General features: G+C 41.7%; 1 protein-coding gene across 3 annotated transcripts in view; it reads left to right on the top strand.

Annotated features, from left to right (window-relative positions):
* dcc (DCC netrin 1 receptor) overlaps positions 1-20,896 on the top strand; it is a 181,550-nt gene that overhangs the window by 144,807 nt on the left and 15,847 nt on the right. The window contains exons 17-25 of one of the 3 annotated variants that reach the window (XM_023803312.2): positions 863-1,035; positions 1,644-1,782; positions 2,356-2,463; positions 5,507-5,701; positions 6,191-6,223; positions 8,205-8,270; positions 11,811-11,955; positions 13,238-13,461; positions 13,602-13,718. In XM_023803312.2, coding sequence (XP_023659080.2) covers positions 863-1,035; positions 1,644-1,782; positions 2,356-2,463; positions 5,507-5,701; positions 6,191-6,223; positions 8,205-8,270; positions 11,811-11,955; positions 13,238-13,461; positions 13,602-13,718 — 1,200 coding nt within the window. Of the gene's footprint in view, positions 1-796; positions 1,036-1,643; positions 1,783-2,355; positions 2,464-5,506; positions 5,702-6,190; positions 6,224-8,204; positions 8,271-11,810; positions 11,956-13,237; positions 13,462-13,601; positions 13,719-20,896 lie in introns of all 3 variants that reach the window. The other 2 variants (XM_023803310.2, XM_023803309.2) reach the window with 2 other exon arrangements.

Raw genomic sequence — 20,896 nt, 5'->3', positions numbered from 1 at the left:
TATCAGAAGAGAACATTCAGTGGAATTATGCTGTGTTTGTCCAGTAGATAAAATGTCAAATGCATTAGAACTGTTTTCTCTGTTTGTTGGGGGGTAATACGCACTGAACATTAGTTGTGTGCTCAGTTTATAAAAGACTAATAGTAACTTATAACCATAGCAGTGTTTTCTGTGTGTAGTAGAGTAACAGTAGTTTATAGCATTACCTTTGTTTTCTGTTTAACAGTTCAGTGTTAGTGAGTAGCGCAGCTTCTTAGCATTAGCCTTGTTTTATTTATAGTACAATAACGCAGATTTTGAGCATCAGTAGTAGAGCTGGTGTATTTAGCTCTGTTTTGTTCTGTGTGAAGTAGCTTTAGCACTGTCTGCTGTGTGTATGGTAGAGTAACAGGTTTCTCCTTCTTTTCTGTCACCTCCTGTCCTTCATTTCTGTCCTCTCCTTCCCTGAACCTCACTGACATCTCCCATTCTGTGCTTCTCCATGCTTTCCTGCATGCTCGGCTTCTGTCTGGCTCACACTAACCTGTGTGTCTTATTGCGTGCCTGTGCATCTGTCTGTGTCTATGCATGTTTGCTGACGGACGTGTGTGCTCGTTCGTGAACGTGTGTAATCGTGTGCCCGTGCGTACGCGTGGGTCTGTGCACGTTTCTGTGTTTATACATGTCTGCATACGCAAATGTGTCTATGTGTGTGTATGTGCATGTTCACAAATGCTTGTGCATACACGTATACGTGTGTGCATGTGTGTGCGTGTGTGCGTACGTGTGCATGTGCGCGCACACATGTCTGTCTCAGATCCCTCTGACCCGTCGGACGAGGACCTGTTCCACCTGTTTGACCCCTTCCCCACTCCCGTCCCAGAATCCTCCACTCCCATGATCCCCCCGGTAGGTGTGCAGGCTGTGCCACTGACCTCAGACTCAGTGCGCGTCAGCTGGGCCGACAACTCTGTGTCCAAGCACCAGAAGTCCAGCGAGCAGTGCTTCTACACAGTGAAGTGGATGGCCAGCCATTCCACCAGCGGAAAATACAAGGTGCGCATGGGCCAGCCGGGCCTGTTTCTTAAATGACCACGTTCCAGCAGCTTCTATGCATCGCTGACAATGGTAAAGGATAGGTGTGGGTTAGGCCACCGTGGATGGGTAGGGTGTGCAAACTCGAGTGCCAGATAATAGCTTCGATAAATAGAAATTATCAAGCCGGTTAGTATTCCAGATAGCATTGCATACACATTCTGCAGGTGTCAATATGAAACCAATTTTCTGGACTAAAACACACAGTTACACGCTATGGGCATTTCTGAGATGTCAGTTTGCCTAACCACATGTTTCTGGTCTCTGCACATACAGATGGGGTACCATTCATATCCCCACCCCTGGGGATTCCAGGCAATGTTCCCCACTGAGCCGCCATGCTGCTCACTTATTCAACCTACTTATTACAAACTTTCCGCATGGCAAATCCTAAGTTAATGAAGACTTCTTTAATGCCCTTCATGCTAATCCCACCATGCTCATTCTTCATGTTGGCCTTAGCCACTCCATCATGCTTACGCTAATTTAAACCCCATGCTATCCCGAGCTGATTCCTTATGCTAACATGAGGCCGCCCCTCACGTCAACCTTACCGCTCTCTTGTCCAGACCACAGATACGACTGCCCTTAGTCACACTATCTCGGGACTGAAGCCCAACACGATGTACGAGTTTGCTGTCATGGTAACGAAAGGTCGAAAGTCTAGCACATGGAGTATGACTGCACACGCCACCACCTATGAAACAGGTATGTGATCCATGCTTCCGCCCAACGGTTCTGCTTTTTGGCTTTTCCTTGTCTCCAGCTGCTGTATTTATGTGCATAAGCTGTCTGAGGCAGGGTGGCCCCGTAGAATATGGGGAGTTTTCGTGTGTTCCGTCAGGTGGCTTAGACAGCTCAGCTGAGTGGGATAGACAGCAGACCTCTTGCTCCACAATGATGTACTGTCAGCTGGGTGCTTACAGAACTGTGGGCGGAACTGCACGAATGGGCAGTCTACCTCACTCGATGAACCCTGCAGCTTATAGAGTGACAGTGTCTGACACCACATAGACTGGAGGAGGTGTGTGTAGGTCTTCACCACTCCAGAGCTGATGCGGGCATTATGTGTTGTTGTGGAGACCTACGAGCAACGAGATAATTGGCCGTTCTATATTGGGAGGACGATGGCGGAAAAACTTAGAAAAAGGCGGTAAAACTTTTTTAAACGTTAGCACCTTTGGTAGTATTATGTCAGTCAAAGAGGCACAGAATTATACTGTAGCTGCTCTGTTGTGACTGTGATTTGCTGTTGGTTGTCACTCTGCCACGCCCCCTCAGCACCCAGCTCCGCCCCCAAGGACCTGACAGTCATCAGTCGTGAGGGAAAGCCTCGGGGTGTGCTAATCAGCTGGCAGCCTCCCACGGAGGCCAATGGCAAGATCACAGGTGAGATCCTGATTCACGCCTCCACAGACGTCACATGGGCAGGAACAGGAGGCGTTGTGGCCTCCCACAATATAACTAAATAAGGTAGCTGATTCCTGACTTCTACAAGGGTCGCCGTTGGACTCTTGGGAAGGTTTCAGTCAGACTATGACATTCTCAGATTCTTTTCCCATTTTTGTACACTGTCAGAATGTCAGAACATACATTTGGTGTACTGACCATTCCTCTGTTTCCTCACCATGCCCAGTTTCCTGCACCTATGGTCTGAGGTTGCATAAAAACTACGTTCTTTTTTTAAAGCAAAAAATCTGAATGATTTTAAAGATGAAAGATTTTTTCTTTCTTAAAGATTTTAAAGTACACTAAAATGATCTCTTTCCTAAGTGTGTTTTTTTAGTAAAAAATATAAAAGGCAGTGGAATGTAACTAGAGTGTGTGACCATAAGATCTACACGTATGTCCCTCTGGTGTCCGCCTCGCTCAGTAACCCTTAGGACCAGTCAGCTTGGAGTTTACAGTGAAATCTGCATCTTCCCGAGGCAAGAGGTGGCAGCAGAGTGAGCACAGGGGAGACGGCTGACTTGCAGGTGCCTGTATAGCATGATAAATATTGTCAGACTTTATTAGTGGTCTTAAGTAGACTTTAAATGTAACTGATAAGTAATTGGGTTTAATCTAAATTAGCCAGCTAAATAGCATCACGTTTAGTTTATGTGTTTTGCTAATGCAGCCAAGTGTTAAAACTGGTATTATAATAGCTATGTAATTATTATTTAATTGGTAATTACATAAACGGCACCCACATCACTAATCCAATTTTATGTTAGTCACCTGGAGTACTATATTTATTTTCCTTTATTTTCTATATTATGCTGATTGCCACAGTGTATTAGTTGCACGCATGGCGTTGTATGTTTTAGTATTCAGCTCAGGAAGCTCTCCCTTGCATATAAGGATGGCTGAGTTTAATCATGTTTCTTAACAAACTGTATTAATAGCCGGTGATGGTGGTGACTAAGGGCATTGCCTGAGGATCTCACCACTGTTTTTTAGCTAAGGAAATGGAACAAAGCAGGAAAAGCACTGAAGCAATTTCCCAAGTGTTCGCACTCCAAAATATCAGGGTGCTTTTGTGATGAATGTTATTCTAGTTTCTTTACAAAACAAATATATGCTTAGAATAAGTCAGACGTTTGTGCTGATTCAGAATTTTAAATGACAATAAAACAAAATTTATGCTTTATTTACTTCTGTTTTTATATGCCAAAGATTCTAGGCATCTGAATATAAATCATACAAAATGTGAAATACATACTAAAGTTACTCTAGTCACTAGTCACTCTGCCCTTACTTGATTACGGTTAGATATTTACTCCTGTCAATCATCAATGAAGACTTCTTGTTTACTATTTCTGTCAAAGACTATACATGTTTGTCAGTTTATGCTCTTTGAAGACTGCATATTTACTCTGTCGGTTTATGCTCTTTGAGGACTTCTTGTTTACTCTATCTGTTTATGCTCCTTGAAGACTACATGTTTACTCTATCAGTTTATGCTCCTTGAAGACCACATGTTTATCTATTTATGCTCTTTGCAGACTACATGCTTACTCTATCTGTTTATGCTCATTGAAGACTACATGTTTACTCTATCAGTTTATGCTCCTTGAAGACCACATGTTTATCTATTTATGCTCTTTGCAGACTACATGTTTACTCTATCAGTTTATGCTCATTGAAGACTACATGTTTATCTGTTTATGTTCCTTGAAGACTACATGTTTACTCTGTCGGTTTATGCTCTTTGAAAACTACATGTTTATCCATTTATGCTCTTTGAAGACTACATGTTTACTCTTTCTGTTTATTCTCCTTGAAGACTACATGTTTACTCTCTCTATTTATGCTGTTTGTGCTTCCCACCTGGTCATCAGCATTCACCAAGGGTCTTGCAGTAAACGTACACAAACTGCAGTCTTCTGAGCGCTGCCGTGTCTTATCATGAATATTATTTTTAGTAAATTGTCTTATTGGCGGTTTCACAGCTGCAGCCAAGCTGCCCACCTCACTAGAGTAAAATGTTATTGACAGTCAGACGGAGTTTCATCTCTCATTATGCATAATGAAATGCTTCCTTGCTATTAGATTGCTACAGTGCTGATGCCTATTCCCCCCCCCGCCTTGCTGGTATTGCATTTTAAATATAAGCGTAAGGGACTGTGTGAGAATGTCAATGAATTTAGGGGGTGGTCCATTACTGCACCAATCAGAGCCGGCCCCTGGGGGGGGTGGTGATCTAATGATATATAACTTGAGGTTTCACAAAGACAAAATCATAGTTCATCAATGCCTGTAATTTCCCAACTCTACCCCGTCCCCCGGGCCTAACTTGATGTGTCGCCTCGCCCCGTTCAACCAGGCATCAGAATTAATGCTGAGCTTTGTGCAGCTTGTTCAGCACCCCCTGCAGACAGCCCATGTCTCAGGCGCTGCGAGTGCTGAGCGTCAGGCGCTTCTATACATACTTTGACATGTAGCACACATCTGACAGCCAGAAGACAAGGTGTGTTATATCTGACAACCAGGAGGCGGGGTTTGCATCAAAACTGACAGCAGAAATGTGGGCTCTATGTCACATCGGGCAGCTGGGAGGCGGAGTCTGTGCCTAAGTCAGTAAGGAGGCGGGGGCATGTCAGACTGAGAGTCAGGCGCCTGTGTATTATACAGAAAGAACCACTATAATCACAAATATAAGTATTTTTGAAGGAGAGGAAAATGAGAAATAATTGTGATTCTTTGGAAGTGACTATGCAGTAATATTATGGTCACAGAGAATGGGGTGATTGCTGTAGTAAGGAACATTGCATGCTTAGTGGAAAAAAAACCCTTCTAATCTTCCTCAAGTAAAGGGCATTTTGTATGAATTGCTTCAGCAAATATGCAGCATGAATTGAACAGTCTGAAGTAGCGCTTTTGGATAAATAGTGTAATGCGTGCTAAACCCTTTGACATGATGGGAGCGTGTGCATGTTCTCCGGCCCAGGGTACATCCTGTTCTACACGCTGGACAGAAACGCGCCCATCGACGCCTGGCTGATGGAGCCCATCGGCTCGGACCGCCTCACCCACCAGGTGTCCGAGCTGAGCCCGGACACAGTGTATTACTTCCGGATCCAGGCCAAGAACAGCCGTGGCGTGGGCCCCCTGTCCGATCCGGTCCTCTTCCGGACCCCCCGAGGTTTGGATTACTTTTTGACCAAAGCCCCGGCCCCCCGTAACTGCAATCACAAACTATAAAATGCCAAAAGCCTCATATTTCGTTTGGTTACTTATGGTTAAGGTTAGGGCTGGGTAGGGGGGCAGGGGTCTCCAACTCCGGTCCTGGAGAGCTACTATCCAGTAGGTTTTCTGTCCCACTTGGCTTCTGGTGAGCCACACCTGGCCCTGGCATTTACCTGAGAACAGGTGTGGCTCATCAGAAGCTGGGTTTGATAGAAAACCTACTGGATGGTAGCTCTCCAGGACCGGAGTTGGAGACCCCTGGGTTAAGGTCATCAGCTGCATATATTTGTGATCTATAGCTAACCTTTGAGGTTACATATAGAAGTAGTGCTGCAGGTAATATTGATATCCAGAAAATATTGCATGGGCCACTGAGAAATAACTTGAATGCAAATATAAATGTTTTCATTTTTAATATAAGTGCTTCCTTCTTTCTCTCTTATAGTAGAGCATCCAGACAAAATGGCCAATGACCAAGGTAGGTCTCAGCCTGTCCCTTAAACTGCACAGAGGAGGCGCCTAGGCCTGCTGTCAGGTCTTCGCTCCTTCTCTGCTTCGTTACGCCTCCCCAGCCGCTCCCTCCTTCCCATCTCTCCTCGCTGCTGTCTGCCTCTTGTCTCGCCGCTCCCCTGCCGCCTCTATCTGCTCTCTAGCCACTCTTCACATTTTCTCCACAACATACCCCCGAGCGCTCCTCCAGCCTCCAGCACGTTCCTTAGGTAAATGGCAGTATTGGGCCGGGTTTAGATGGCTGATTGTGAGGAATTGGTACGGAAAGCAAGAACGTGTGCGCTGAATGCTAAGGCGCTGGGGGTGGCAGGGGGGGGAGGCACAGCCGCCGCTCTGAAAGCGCTAAAGCGCAGCTCACGCTCATCATCGATTTGCAGTCATTGTCGCGTCGCTTCATGTCATTCTTAGACTAATGAGATTCCGCTGGCCTTTTGTGTTAATTAAGGCCTGAGCCGAGGCAGAAGGCTGGACCTATGTCAGGTTTTAACTGACATGTTATGCAAACGACTCTGAACGAAACCAGCCGTCCTGAGCAGACCAGAGTGCGATAACGAGCCTCACTGCGTTGCATGCGGTTTCCTGCATGATTCTAACCAAAGGGTTTGTTTGTAGTCTATTAACAGTTGTAGACTGTTTATCTTCAGTTATTTTTTCCTGCCTTGTAACATTTTCCTTAAAATAGGGGATACGTGCATTTCAAAAGTCAGAGTATCTTTATTGTCATCAGCTCTATACCGTTCCAATTCTATACCATACCAATGCTTTCCATACCAATTCCTCACAATCAGCCATCTAAACCCGGTCATAGAGTGAGATAAAATATTGTTTGTCATTAGTCAAAAAAAGCAATAAAAACGATAATTTATGTAAAACATATATGACATGTTAGGAATTCTCTGATTCCTCAATTTCTTCATTTGTGTTACTGCAGAGCATGTATTGTAGAGTGTAGGTTTCCTTAAAAATGTCTATTTATGGTCTGTTTTCTGTCACATGCATGTTTGATTGACATCTGCTCAGTTTGCTTCGATATCCTGCTGACGGGAAAAAACAAAAGGTTCAGATAAAATGACATCATCTAAAGAGAATTAAATTCATACACCATTTCAATGTCAAATGTTATCTCTGTCAATCTGAATAAGTACGCTTTTCTAAGGTCAACATTCTGGCAAGTGCCTGCAGTGGTGGTTGGCAAACCGCATCCCATCGCATCGCATTGTCACAACACATTAAATCATTCTCATTAATTCATTTAGCTACGGCTCTTATGAATATTGTCATACAGGGACACCATGACCAGAATACAATGGGTACAAAAAACATGGGAGGTAAAGCAATAGTACAGAATCAGCAGTGGTATAGAGGTGCGGCCTCACCTAGCACTGAGCGGATCTGTTTAAGGAATGCATGGCCAGTCTGCTCACATGCAGATTTTCTGTGCCAGCCGGCACATACAGTAGTGGCGCCCAGCAGCACGACAAAGATACACACATGTCCACACAGTGACATACACACACAGACAACATTAAATGGAGTACACAATGGAAACAACATGACATCTTTTAATGACTGAATGACACTTTCACTTTTATGTTTCCTATTAATAAGATATATTTAATAGGGGAAGATAAGGATATATTGTTCTAGGAAAATATGGATAATTCTTATTAGGAGAAACGTGATTATTGTCTAACTTTCTGTATAGGCAGCTAGTATGACATGGGCCACTGGCTTCACCTGCCTGTGATTACGTTCCTGTTGCACTAAAATCACTGTGGCATTTGGACTGGGCTAAATTCTGTGTATTGCCCCAAGATTTAAATGACTAAAAACATATGCTTGTGTTTTCATGAATGAATGTCAGTCTTACTAAAGCGCAGTTTGTTGTTCTTAAACGGTGGACACATCACATGTCATCTGACTCCAAACGGTCTGACTTTCCTCCGCAGGTCGCCACGGTGACAGCAGCTACTGGCCATCTGACACCCATCTGATTGACAGCAGCAGTCTGAATGGTAAGGATGATGGAAGGCTAACTGGGGACCCAGTCTGGCTTAGGATATTGTTGACAAGGACAAAAACATGAGCCTGGATTAGGGGGTGGGCTATCATCAGGAGATACAGTGGGAATTGGATGATTGAAAAGGTACTTAGGGACCCAGTCCGGTTAAGGTTCATGCATTATTTATTGCATTAATTATTGCATTATTCCTGCATTGATATTATATGAAAGTTGATGAAAAATAACTGCACTGGGCTGAAGGACGTGACCAGTATTCATAATAATAGTTGGTTCTTGTGGTTTCTTCATGTCAAGTGTGAGTCTCATTTTAATAGATCGATGACAGTTGGGGCCACAATACTGTCACAAGTATATTTTCTAAGCATGCTAACTGGTTATGCGGCTTGGTGTTGTCTAACTTGCCTTGTTAGGCCTGAGAGCCAGTGGGAGGTAGCTCATGTTACCATAGCAATTGATCACCAACCTTGTGCCAACAGAAGCCCCAGATGGGTCTGATAGGGCTAATTACATTGCTAGGGATGAACCAGGCCAGCTGGGTGGGTTTGAGGGGGACTGAGGATGCCGGGCGCTTGAGTCACGGCCCCATATAGTACATAGGTCTTATATTATGAGGCTTTGTGATTTCAGTTAACTTTCCATTATAGAACCATAGAAGGGCATACAAAGCCATATGAATAACGTCCATGCGTCCATTGCCATCTATAGTGCGACACGCAGTTAATGTTTTGGCCCAGCTTCATAACGGGGAACTCCGGCACCAGAGTCTGCCATAATCTCGACACCATTCAGGGTCACCCCCTGCGATTGGCTAAGTGCTGTGTCACTGTACAGTGTAGACAAGCTAGAGAGGCTGTTTTGCACAAATTTGTTTTTAGAATTTGCTCTTGTGGCATCAGTTTTCAGTAAATTCTATAAATGGGAAATACAAAGTTATTAAATAAACATGTGCAATGAATTACCCCTGTTTCAGGAGAGAATTCTCAACGGGGATCTTGAATTGTCAACCCAAAGTAAAAATCGTTTTGTGTTTGCGGTTTACAGCTCTTAATAAGCCTGTGTCTCCATTGGTGGCTGGGCTACTTAATTTGTTAGAGATCCAGTTTCTGAAGCTGAAGTCCAAAGAACAGGGCTGTTTGGCTACTTTTAATTTAGTTCATTCTTAATCCAACAGGTGTTTCAGCGTTTTTTTCACGTTACGGCTCTTAATTGTTGTTTTTATCTAAAACTACTCAAATGCTACAGCTGTGTAATAGTAACTGTCCAGCTAGTAGTCTTTGTATTTCAATTCAATGATTTTTATTCAGTGTCTTTTCTTTTACTTTATGTCATCACCTTACAGGCAGTGTGCTGGTCCTAGTTTAGCCTAGTTTGCCTGTGTTCATCTTCATTTGGCCTAGTTTTGTTTGGCTTAAGTAATAGAAACACATTTGCATAAGGTTTTTTTTCCACATTCAGTCACAATTTTGTGTTTGTGTTAATTTAATAGGCTTTGTCCCAGTTTTGTTTGTTTTGTTCATATTGTATGTTGTTTTTTCCCCATCGCCAAGCCAAACCTATTACACATTTTGAGCCAGTAGAGCAGATAGAGAAAGAACTTCAGATCATTTCCTCTTATACTAGTAAGTCACAATGACGCTCACAATGATACTAATGTCAGAATAATACTACTATACTCACTGCCTGTGTTAATCTCAACCTCCAAACAAAACTGTAATCAGAGCTAGACATGGTATCACCTCTCAGTCCATTATTTCCATTTAAATTCTGATTTTTTTTTCCCCCAAGTAAAACCCCAGGAATGTTATATCAGATTTTTCCTGGGCATCGTTTATTACTTTTTTTTTGTAGGGTGATAATACAGCAACTTAATTAACCTAAGATCTGAAAGCCTGATCGCTGTCCACATGCCAGAGTGTGTAGATTAATCTTCTCGCCCTCCAATCATTCATCAGACGTAATAGGGTTGTGGGCCGTGTTGGTGTTGAATGACTGGATGGATGGCATGTCAGCGAGTGGAGCTGAACTGGCTGCTGAAAGCCCCACATACATGCACATCTACATGCATACATACAAATGTGCATAAACACACGTGCTGAGCGAGCATACATTGATGCAGCACAAATGAGCAAGACTCATAAAAAATTGCTAAAGGATCAATAAGAAACCAAGAATACAAATATGAGGACATCCTGAATCCATCCAGGTAACCTCGAGTTGTCTTAATGGTCATTAGGTCAATCAGGCCCAGCTGGGTTTCATTGTCTGTGGCACCTGGAGGCACGCCGAGGGTGATTAATCACCATGGTAACGTACAACACATGCAGATATTGTGCTTGTCTTGACTATAGTTACAATACAGCCTCAGTATAACATAGAAATGCGGAGGTAGATCAGCAGTATGACGAGCTTCCGGTCTATGCTATGTTTATTCACTATGCAGGTACAATCAGGTGTGTGGGTTTGGCCGTAATCAGTACTGAAATGCAAGGGAAGTGCACATGGATGCTATTCGTGTTCACCTTATTTCTAGTGCATGAAGAACATTTGTTATATCTGGAAATTCAGATGCTTGTTTTTTCTTCATTATAGGCAAATATATGGAAAATGATTGCGTATCTATTTTTAACTTACCTTCTAGTCAGGGATCATTCATCAAGGAGCTGAACACTAAACAATGATGACACACAGCTAGAGTTCATTAAACTCCTTATTTATCAATAAACCTGCAGATTGATTGTAACTGTGTAGAATCTGAATGTGGGTTGTAGAGTCCTGTAGTACTGTTTTCTAAATGCAAAAGAAAGAGTTGAGCTGGTTATTCATGCCCATCTTATTGTCAGATGGAGAGTGATGGAATGTCACCCTTTAGATCTTCCTTCTGTTGATGATTGGTTGCCATGGTAGCACTCATCAGGACACAAGGAATGTTTGAAATGCCAATTTTAAGTGCAGAAAATGCACGTCTCCGACAACTGACGGTGTTTTTCATTTGACTGAAATAAGTCCATCATTTTTGGCCAGTAGTGGGAGTGATGTCCATTTTAATGCCAGTTCCTCTCAGGTTATACTGATCCTTGGCTGATATATTAATTAAAGTTGGAGTTGCCAACCTTTTGATAACCGTGGGCTGGTTTATGTCGTACAAAAATTTCACGGACTGGTAAAATGGGCAACAGGGATGCACAATGTGTATGGAAATATAGGACAAATGTTGTATTTTCATGGATTACTGCAGGAAACAGCATTTTATTTTTCACCGTGAAGCAATCCCATACATGACAGATAGCAACTCCACGATCAGGGGACTGAGATCCCCTTACCAGGGCTCTTCAAAACTGGACATCGATTCCAAATCCAGGCCTTGTTTTCAGTTCTCCCAAGTAGTTAGTTTAATAATCTCTGATTCTGATTGGCCACAGGTAAACGAAGACAGGAAAACTGGCAGTGCGCCGACCTAAAGGAGCATGATTTGAACAGCCCTGCCCTGAACTGAGTTATTATTCTGTTGGGAAACTTTCTCGTCTTTCTCCAGACTCCCCCATTGGACACATGCATCCGCCCCAGAAAAATGGCAGCTTGCTGGTGGTGGTGGTGGTGTCGGTGGGTGCAGTGGCCGTGGTTGTCGTCATCATTGTGGCTTTCATTTGCACTCGACGCTCTTCTGCCCAGCAAAGAAAGTAAGTCATCCTCACAAGTAATGTTTTGCTCCACATTGAAAACAAACAGGAACTTAACCAAGTTGATTAGAGTACCTGTCATTTTGGCTATTGTGGTTTTTATTGCTGGGGAGGCATTGGGATGCAGTGGTTAGCACTGTTGCCTCACTCCTCTGGGACCTGGGTTCGAGTCCCCACCATGACTCCTTATGGGTGGAGTTGGCATGTTCTCCCCATGTCATCGTGGGCTTTTCTCCAGGTACTTCAGTTTCCCTCCACACTCCAAAAACATACTGAGGCTAATTGGAGTTGCAGAATTGCTTGTGTGAATGTGCCTAGTGTCGGGTTGGCACCCCATCCTGGGTTATTCCCTGCCTCGTACCCGTAGCCTCTGGGATAGGTTACAGACCCACCACAACCCAGAATTGGACAAGCAGTTTTTATTACTGCCATAGTGTTTACTTGCCTTCCTATTATGATACACCCTGTTTTTCAAGATTATTTCTTTGGATTCATCATTTTCTTTACGTTTTTGTACCCAGTTGCTTGCTGGATGTACGTCCTCTATGCACAGGTCATATCCTGCCGTATAGCCCACAGTTTCTGTACTCTCAGCTACTCCCCAATATTCATGCCATCCTGGCACATTCCCCTCATGGACACAGAGCCACGCCTCTGTGGATTATCTTCGGGCAAATGGTCACATGTGACAGAAGGAGAAGAAATCGCCTACTCAATGTGTTCTGTTCATGCTGTGAATTATCTATTGGATGTGCAGAACAAAGTATTGTCAACAATGGCCTAACTCCAAATGAGCAAAAATCCGACAGTTATAGACAAGATTTATTTTTATCTTTCAGTTGTCAGGCTGGATATTTTTGCCCAGTTGCTCCAGTGTCATGTTCTTAGTATTATTTTCTTTGAAAGGGTTTTTTTTTTTTAATATATATATATATATATTTATTGATATAACTAATTGAAATTCTTCTTTGGCTGAGTACTTTTTCGGTTTATTAATTCAGAGCTAAGCTGAAATAAAATTCTAAAATGAACCAGTTGGTACAAACACTACAGTGTCGCCCAGCAACAAGTTATGGTGGGATTACAACCTACTCCTACCCCAGAATAATTTCTGTAGGGATGTGTAGGTGGTCAGAGACTTAAACTTGGGTATAGGCAGGCTCCAAGCATACAGTTGTAATAACTGAATAATAACTGCAATTGAAATGAAGAAATGTGTACCCATTCCGGCTGTGCATTCTAGCCAAGAGCAGGACTCTGGAAGTACCTTTCCTCTCTGCAGGAAGCGGGCATCCCACGGTGTGGGGAAGAGGAAAGGCAGCCAGAGGGACTTACGCCCCCCTGACCTCTGGATCCATCACGAGGAGATGGAGCTAAAGAGCATGGAGAAGCCCTCAGGTCCCGCCCCCTCAGCCTGTGATTCGCCGATGCAAAGTCGCCAGGAAATCCCACCTGTCAGCCACAGCCTATCAGAGAGCCAGATGGGAAGCAAGAGTAGCCACTCAGGTGGGTCCCCATCAACAACGACCGTTAATGAACAATTTTATATTGTGTACAAACATATACTTTTATATTTTCACACTCGGAATAATGTTGTTGGTCCACTGAGCATTGGCCTGGTAGCGAAAGCTGTCCTCTTCATGCAGGAGCAGATGGAGATGAAGCTTCGAGCAGCATGGCCACTTTAGAGCGCCCCCTGGCAACCCGGAGGGCTACCCGCACCAAGCTGATGATGCCCATGGAGTCCCAGCCCAGCAACCCCAGTGCGTACCAGCCCAGATTTTACTTACGTTTTACACAAGGGATTTTGACAGCCTTCTGGGGATTTGAACTGGCCACCTTCTGTTTGCAATTTCATTACACAAGCGGTGGTCTCTTTCTGTTGCGTACATGCTTACTGCATCAGGTACAGTTTAATTTCCCTGGGACTTTTTTTTCGTAGTGTATGAGTCCACTTACTTGCTGATGGAACTTGTATAACAAGATATAATTAGTTAATAGTATCTTCTGCTGCTGGGAATGGAAAAACACTTAAGTGAAAATGTGCCTTTAAATGAATTACATTTCCAGTTCCATCGTCTGTCCTGATATTGAAAAGGTACCACAGAAGTGGAAGTATTTCTAATTGTAAGAGCAATCCATATATAGTCCTAATTTTAACCAAGAAAAATAAGGTGCTCTTACAGCCCCGTGACCTTGAGCAGTTGAAGCAGTTAGAAGATGGATGGATGTTTTTACACTGAAAAGTACCCCTTGCTTTGCATATAGGACAAAGTCACGGCTTTGGACAGAGTACTGTGAAGGTGACAACAGTGACATATTTCTGAAAGGAACCATGTTTTATTGCTGCGTGACAGCACAGTGTTAATGTAGCAAAATGAAATGGACAAAGATGGTCTATTATTTATTATCGATCCTTTTAGGGACCTATTCACTCCTTTCACTTAGATGCTGATATGCAGCATTACTGCTGTAATATGATATTTATGGTCAGAGTGTATATATATAACTGGTGCAAATTATGAAACAGACCTAACAAGACCGTATAAAATTTCCTGTAGAAACCAGGAATAAAGGTCATGGTTTATGAGTATAAATGTTTATTTGCACTTTATATTTATGACTATGAAAAATAGACTGAGTATTTAATCGCTGTGCTGCTGAAGAGCTGAATATGGCTGAAAATCCACGTTGGTTTGTGGTACTAAATCATATGAGTAACGATCGGATAATTTCCTCATATCTGTTTGGTGTGGTAACATATTATGTGGAAGGAATCGAGGCAACAAAATGTCAAAATGAATCATTTCTTTGTATGACGTGGTGCTAAAATGAAGCTCCATACTCCGCACATGAACTGATCTTACTCCCCACTCAAAGAAAATGGAGGAAATTTTCTGACAACCTCCTTGTAGTTTAAGGAAGGAATTACCTCCCTTCCAAATGGACCTTTACTGCAATTCCTGGTAATTCTCTCAATACCCACCCTGATTTCCCCGCAGTAATGTCTACATTATGTCATCTCAGTACGGTGAAGGTGCTGTGATATATTTGGAGAAAAAAACACTTAGAAAATTCGTTATTGTTACTTTTAAAGAGAACTGGAAGTAAGTCTGCATGCTCCTGAACAGCAACAACACGTTTCAGATTAAGGTCAGCCCATTTTATCTGGTACAGGGTCACTGTGACCTGTCAGATGGGGTAGGAGAACATGCTAGATGGCAGTCCACAGCTGGGCACATACTCATAGAGACACCAATTTTCCTGACCACATGACATTGGACTGTGGGAGAATTAAGTTGAGGACGCAAAGGCAGGAGGTGGGATTCACACACCCAGACCTGCAAGTGTGAGGTCATTGTGCCATTTGACTTCTGATGTTTACCAGTTCAGTTTTTTTCTGACATTAGTCATTGCCTGTTGATTGTTGCATAAACAAATAGGGGAGATGAAGTAACGAAACCCAGGGGGTGTTCAATACCAATCCAGAATCAGAAGACTCAACAATCTGCAGGAAAATATTGTAATATTTTATCAGTAACACAAAGCAAAGTAATAACTCTGTACTGTACAGTAAGTGTCAAAGATTCACATTCTTTGGTAAATGAAACTGAAAGACCTAACATGTTAATTTCTATAAATATGGCAGTTAAATATGGCAAAGTCTGAAATATCAAGCAGTAAGTTAAACAATTTTCTCTTTTCATGTTGTACCTCTAGGGAAAATGACCTTAATCTAAGGTCTAGAGCTTATTTGAGAGACAATTAAGGGGGCAAAAGGGGGATTTATGTGAGCATTTACTTAAGTATTTCAGTTGTAAAACATCCTGTTTGCTTCATTATGCATAATATACTGCGTATTTTGAACTGAAACACATTCTCTACTGCTAATTGCACTGTGTAGTGCCATTAATAACTCTTTTTGAAAATCAATTTAATTCAGAAATTAAGGTCATTATATAAAGTAATTATATTACTTTTTAAAATGCAGTCGATTCAATAACCCACTGGCAATTATTACATTATATCATTAGTATAGGTACAGATATGTACTGTAGTTACCAATTAAAAATATTTTCCTCTCCACTAAAAAAAGAATTTGAATATAAAAATGGCGCTTTAGGTACAACTTGTTTACAAGTAAGTTATTTTTAAAATTCATTTTATGTAAAAATATGTTGTCATTCATCTCATATTCAGGTTAACCGAAAGGGAAATTTGAGATGCAGGTTTTATTTGTTCAGTTTTTTAATACTACCACATTTGGATATTCCAATATACTTTAAAAAAATACTTTCTACTACTCTGCTGGAGAAGTGAACAGGCTAAAATGGACTCCCACCTTGCATGCTAATCACCGGTCCTGTCTATGTTTTTCATATGCCTGACAGAACTGATGTCTGGCCGTTTGATAGCTTCATTGTCAGGTTTATTCTCAGCATTTTTTTTTTGTTGACTCCAAATGTATAAATGTCCACATCATAAACCGCAAAAATCCCGTCTCACGTTCATGGTTCTCTAGAACCAGCTCACGGTATCCCACCTCCAAATGTCTTCCTGTTCGAGATACCTGGATGAAGGTCTCAGGTGCTTCACCCCGGCAGACACATAAATACCCTCCAGCAGATACCTCGCCAAGGAGAAAGCAGGAGCCATTATGCATCATTATATTTATATCAAAGGTTGGGAGGGTGGAGGTCTGTCACATGAGCAGGAAAGGAGCTCGGGACAGAAGGGTCGAGCAAAGCAAGGCTTTTAGTTAAGAAAAAAAAACAACAAACAAACGCCAGATGGCCTCTTTAAGTGAAGGGAACTAAAAAAAAAAAAATGAAAAAGCAGTGAAAACCGGAAAACAACACATACAAGCAAAATGAAATAACAGGAAACATAACAAAAGGCCTCTTACAGGTGAGACTCTCCAGACATGTTATGAGTCCACTTTATTCTGATAAGGGGGGGCTGGCCATCATTAATCAGAGGTATATTAGCAATTGTGCCGACAGTGGGAGGCAGGCCTGGAAAACCACAGTCCTTCTGGTGGGTTCTGCCTTCATCCAGCACGTAATCTGCTTGCATGCTAAGGGGGCGGACTTCAAGGAAGTGTAGAGTACTACTTCAAGGAAGTGTAGAGTACTACTTCCTGCTGGCTGCAAATAGCCAGATGTGCTACACGATGCTCATTAAATGTAAAAGGCTGAAACCATGTCATAGGAGTTATTTTTCTCCCGTTTTTTTCGTTATTGCACATTTATGTGACAGAATCTGTAACCAGTGTGGCCCAACTCTACAGCTTGAAAAAAAGTAAAACCTGTTAACCAAGTTAAAACAGTTAGGGGCTCATCTTGAGGCCTGGGGGTGTCACTAGAGCTGCAGTATTTTGCTAAATGTTAAGGCATTCGAACTGTGTTCAGCGTCTACTTCGTATTGATTTGTCCTCACCCTTAATTTGCAGCCATTTTCCTGTCTTCGCAATAATTCTGCAGCTGAACACAAAGTGATTCAACTCTCCAGTATGCAGTGATTTTACAGCCAATGTTATAGTGAATCTTCTGTCCAGCATGCAATAATTTTATTGTGCAGTTTAGTTATACCAATGTCCAGCATAGTAATTTTACAGCCTAGAATACAGTGATTCTCTTGTCCAGTATGTTGTTATTTTGTTGTCCAGTGTATAGTGACTGCATTGTCCAACTTAATAATTTTGCAGCTAAGAATATAGTGATTCTCCTGTCCAGTATGCAGTGATTTTACTATCCAGTGTACAGTTATTCTGATATCCAGCATAGTAATTTTACAGCCCAGGATACAGTGATTCTCCTGTCCAGCAGACAGTGATTCTACTATTTACTGGTCTACTGGCATGTGTACTATCCAGCCTATAGTAACTCTGCTGTCCACATATTAATGTTACATAAATACATATTTTCTGTCATTTGACATTCTCACAGTGAACACCAAAACTAAGCTTCCTTTAAAAATAGCATCCCTTTTCACCAGAAGCACTACTTTGTCTGCTCTCAGACAAGGAAATTACATTCTGCTGGAGGCCTAAAAATGACTAAAGTATGGCGTCAGCTTGATAGTTTTTTTTTTTCTTTCCAGAGCAGATGTTAGTTTCGGGGTGGGGGGGGGATTTGTTATCCATTTAATATAAACACAGCCACTTTTAATATCCAAGCTGTCGGAATGTTTGCAGCAAAGAACAAAAAACCCTAAATGCTACAATGTAGTGACAACTTAATAAAACTTTAAGCAGCATTTTATGTACTGATATACAAGAAATGTGTGCGTGTGCGTGTGTGTGTGGTCCAGGTATACCTTACCTTGTGGGGATCAAATGTCCCCACAATGTGATGAATACCTGTGGTTTTTTTTTACCTTATGCGGACCAGTTTCCTGGTCCCCATAAGGGAAAACTCTATTTTATAAAAATCTGTGACTGCAATGAAAAGACAAAAAATGCAAAAACTACTTGTGGTAAAGGTTAGAGCTGGGTAGGGGTTAAGGTCATCAGTTGCATATATTTGTGATCTATAGCTAATCTTTGAGGTTACTTTTATATGTAGTGTTGCAGGTAACATTGATATCCAGAAAGTTTTTGTATGAGCCACTGAGAAATGTGTGTGATTATATTTATATTTCATTGTGGGGACCTGTTATTTTGATATTTCTGTGTGTGTGTGTGTGTGTGTGTTTGGCAGATATGTAGATTTTTGTATATTTACAGGGGCATGTGACTGTGTTTTGAGACAGTTTTGCACAGCATTCTAGTAGTGACTTTAATTTCATCCTAATTTCATCAAGATTGTTTTTATTATTTATTATTTTTAAACATCAAAGCCAAATACAAAATGGATCACAGGAAGATGAGAGGCAACAGAAACAGCTGAGAATGCCGTCTGAAGAGTTAAACTGAAACTCATAATGACCCTTTTGGAGAGTCATAGTCAGAAAATGAGGAGAGATAAGTTGTTAAAATATCCCTGAATTCCTATAATAAATCTTTAACGGGAGTTGAAAAGAAAACGGTGCTGTAATATTTATAGCCTGCTTCGGAGCATAACGCATTTGCCCGCTGTAGAATTAGCTCCAAGGTTTTAAAAGTTACAACTGTCAAAGGATTTGAGAAGCACATTGTTGGACTTGTTGAATACAGGTGCAAATATGAAATATGAACGCAAGTGGCCATGCAGGTGCAGTGGGCTGTTCACACACAGAGGGCCATCCCCAGAAACCCACGGCACTACGTTAACCATTTCTTAATGGCTCTTACTGAACACTGCACCCAGCTCAGTCTGTGTGGAATTTACACTTACATTAATTTATTTAGCCGATGCTTTTGTCCAAAGAAAGATACAAAGGGAAAGGTATTACATCACAACATGTTGAGGAACCTGCATAGTGAGCTTCTATTTAGAGACCGGTAACATGTCAGACAGCAGCAGAGGAAGAGCGATAGTGTACCGTGCCGATGTGTTAGGCGGGCAAAGAAGACGTCTAAGGCTAATTATCTGGTTAGTAAGTGTATATATGTTCAGAAAAAAAGCACAATTTAACATTAAAATGTATGCAAATTACCAGTAATGTGATAAAAAAATTTAATTTCTTCTGTTCTCCAAAAAAGTTCCTGATATTTTGTTGGATGCACAGCTTCAGTTCCCAAACCTCTCTTCAGGGGCACCCCAGCCATGGCATCTGCTACATTTCATATGCAGCTCAATTGTTCGTTAACTTAATTCATTAAATAACTCAATGAGTTATTGTTAAGCCAAACAGTGCATGCTAATGGTCAAATCATAAAAAATACATTAGTGTACTGGATGGTTGCTGCAGACACTGGGGTGACTTTAGGAGAGGTCTTGGAATGGATAAGGTCTAGCACACTTTGATAGACATTATATTATAATTTTACACCAACATGAAGATCATTTAAACATAACATTCTTTGACTGCCTAAGACCTTTGCACAGTCCTTACACTGTAAAACATGATGAGATCCTAACAGAAGAGCCTTTTAAATCAAAACACTATGATCCTGCTGGGAAATAGCCCTATAAGAGCATGTAGAGGAGCCAGAAGAGCAAAGCCAAGGGCTGCTTGATGACACAGTACAGCACTGTCTCAGGCACTCAAAGAAAATTATGTTTAAATGTTCTTCATGTTAGTGTAAAACTGTTGCTTTGTCTATTCAAAGTATGTTGTTTTTCAAAACCTCCTCTAAATTCACTCCAGTATTTGCAGGAACCGCCCAATACACGCGTATATATTGACTCTGCCACTTGTTTGGCTAAGTAATGCCCCATCAAATAATTTCACTAATTAAGTTAATTAATGGTAGTTAAATTTTATAAATACATGGAATGGCTGGGGTGCCACTGAGCAAAGGTTTCGGAACCAAAGTGATGTTCCTCTAGCCAGGCAGAAAGATATCATGATATAGGCCGTAAGATTTTTTTTTAATTGTGTTATGGTTAATTTGTGTATGTTCTAATGTTAAATAATGCAAATACACACTACACACTTACTACCCAGTTAAATAGTCTTAAATATTTTCTTCGACTGCATAATACTTTTGAGGTGTTTCCAGGAATGATGTGTCTTGAGTAGTGTTGGGCATTTCAGGTTCAGAAACTACAAATCCAGACCAGGATTTTGTCTCTACCAACCAGCTGAGTACTCTGTGACTGTGGCTCTTTATGCTCAACTGGTTGGTAGAAGCTAAATCTTGGTCTGGATTTGTGGTTTCTGTACCGGAAATGCCCAACACAGGTCTTGAGGTGTTGCGTGATGGTTGAGAGCGAGGGACTGGACAGATGTGGATAGGTAGCTTATTCTGCCTTGAATAGGTGCAACATTATTGCATTTCGGCTGATTTAATACCAGCTGTGCTGCTGCATTTTGAGTCATCCACAGTGGAATCATGGCATATGCTATAGATGGT

The sequence above is a fragment of the Paramormyrops kingsleyae genome, chromosome 2 (genome assembly GCF_048594095.1).
Source record: "Paramormyrops kingsleyae isolate MSU_618 chromosome 2, PKINGS_0.4, whole genome shotgun sequence".
Classification (NCBI taxonomy): Eukaryota; Metazoa; Chordata; class Actinopteri; order Osteoglossiformes; family Mormyridae; genus Paramormyrops; species Paramormyrops kingsleyae.
Note: the sequence above shows the minus strand (reverse complement) of the source record. Positions and strands in the feature narration are given on the sequence as shown.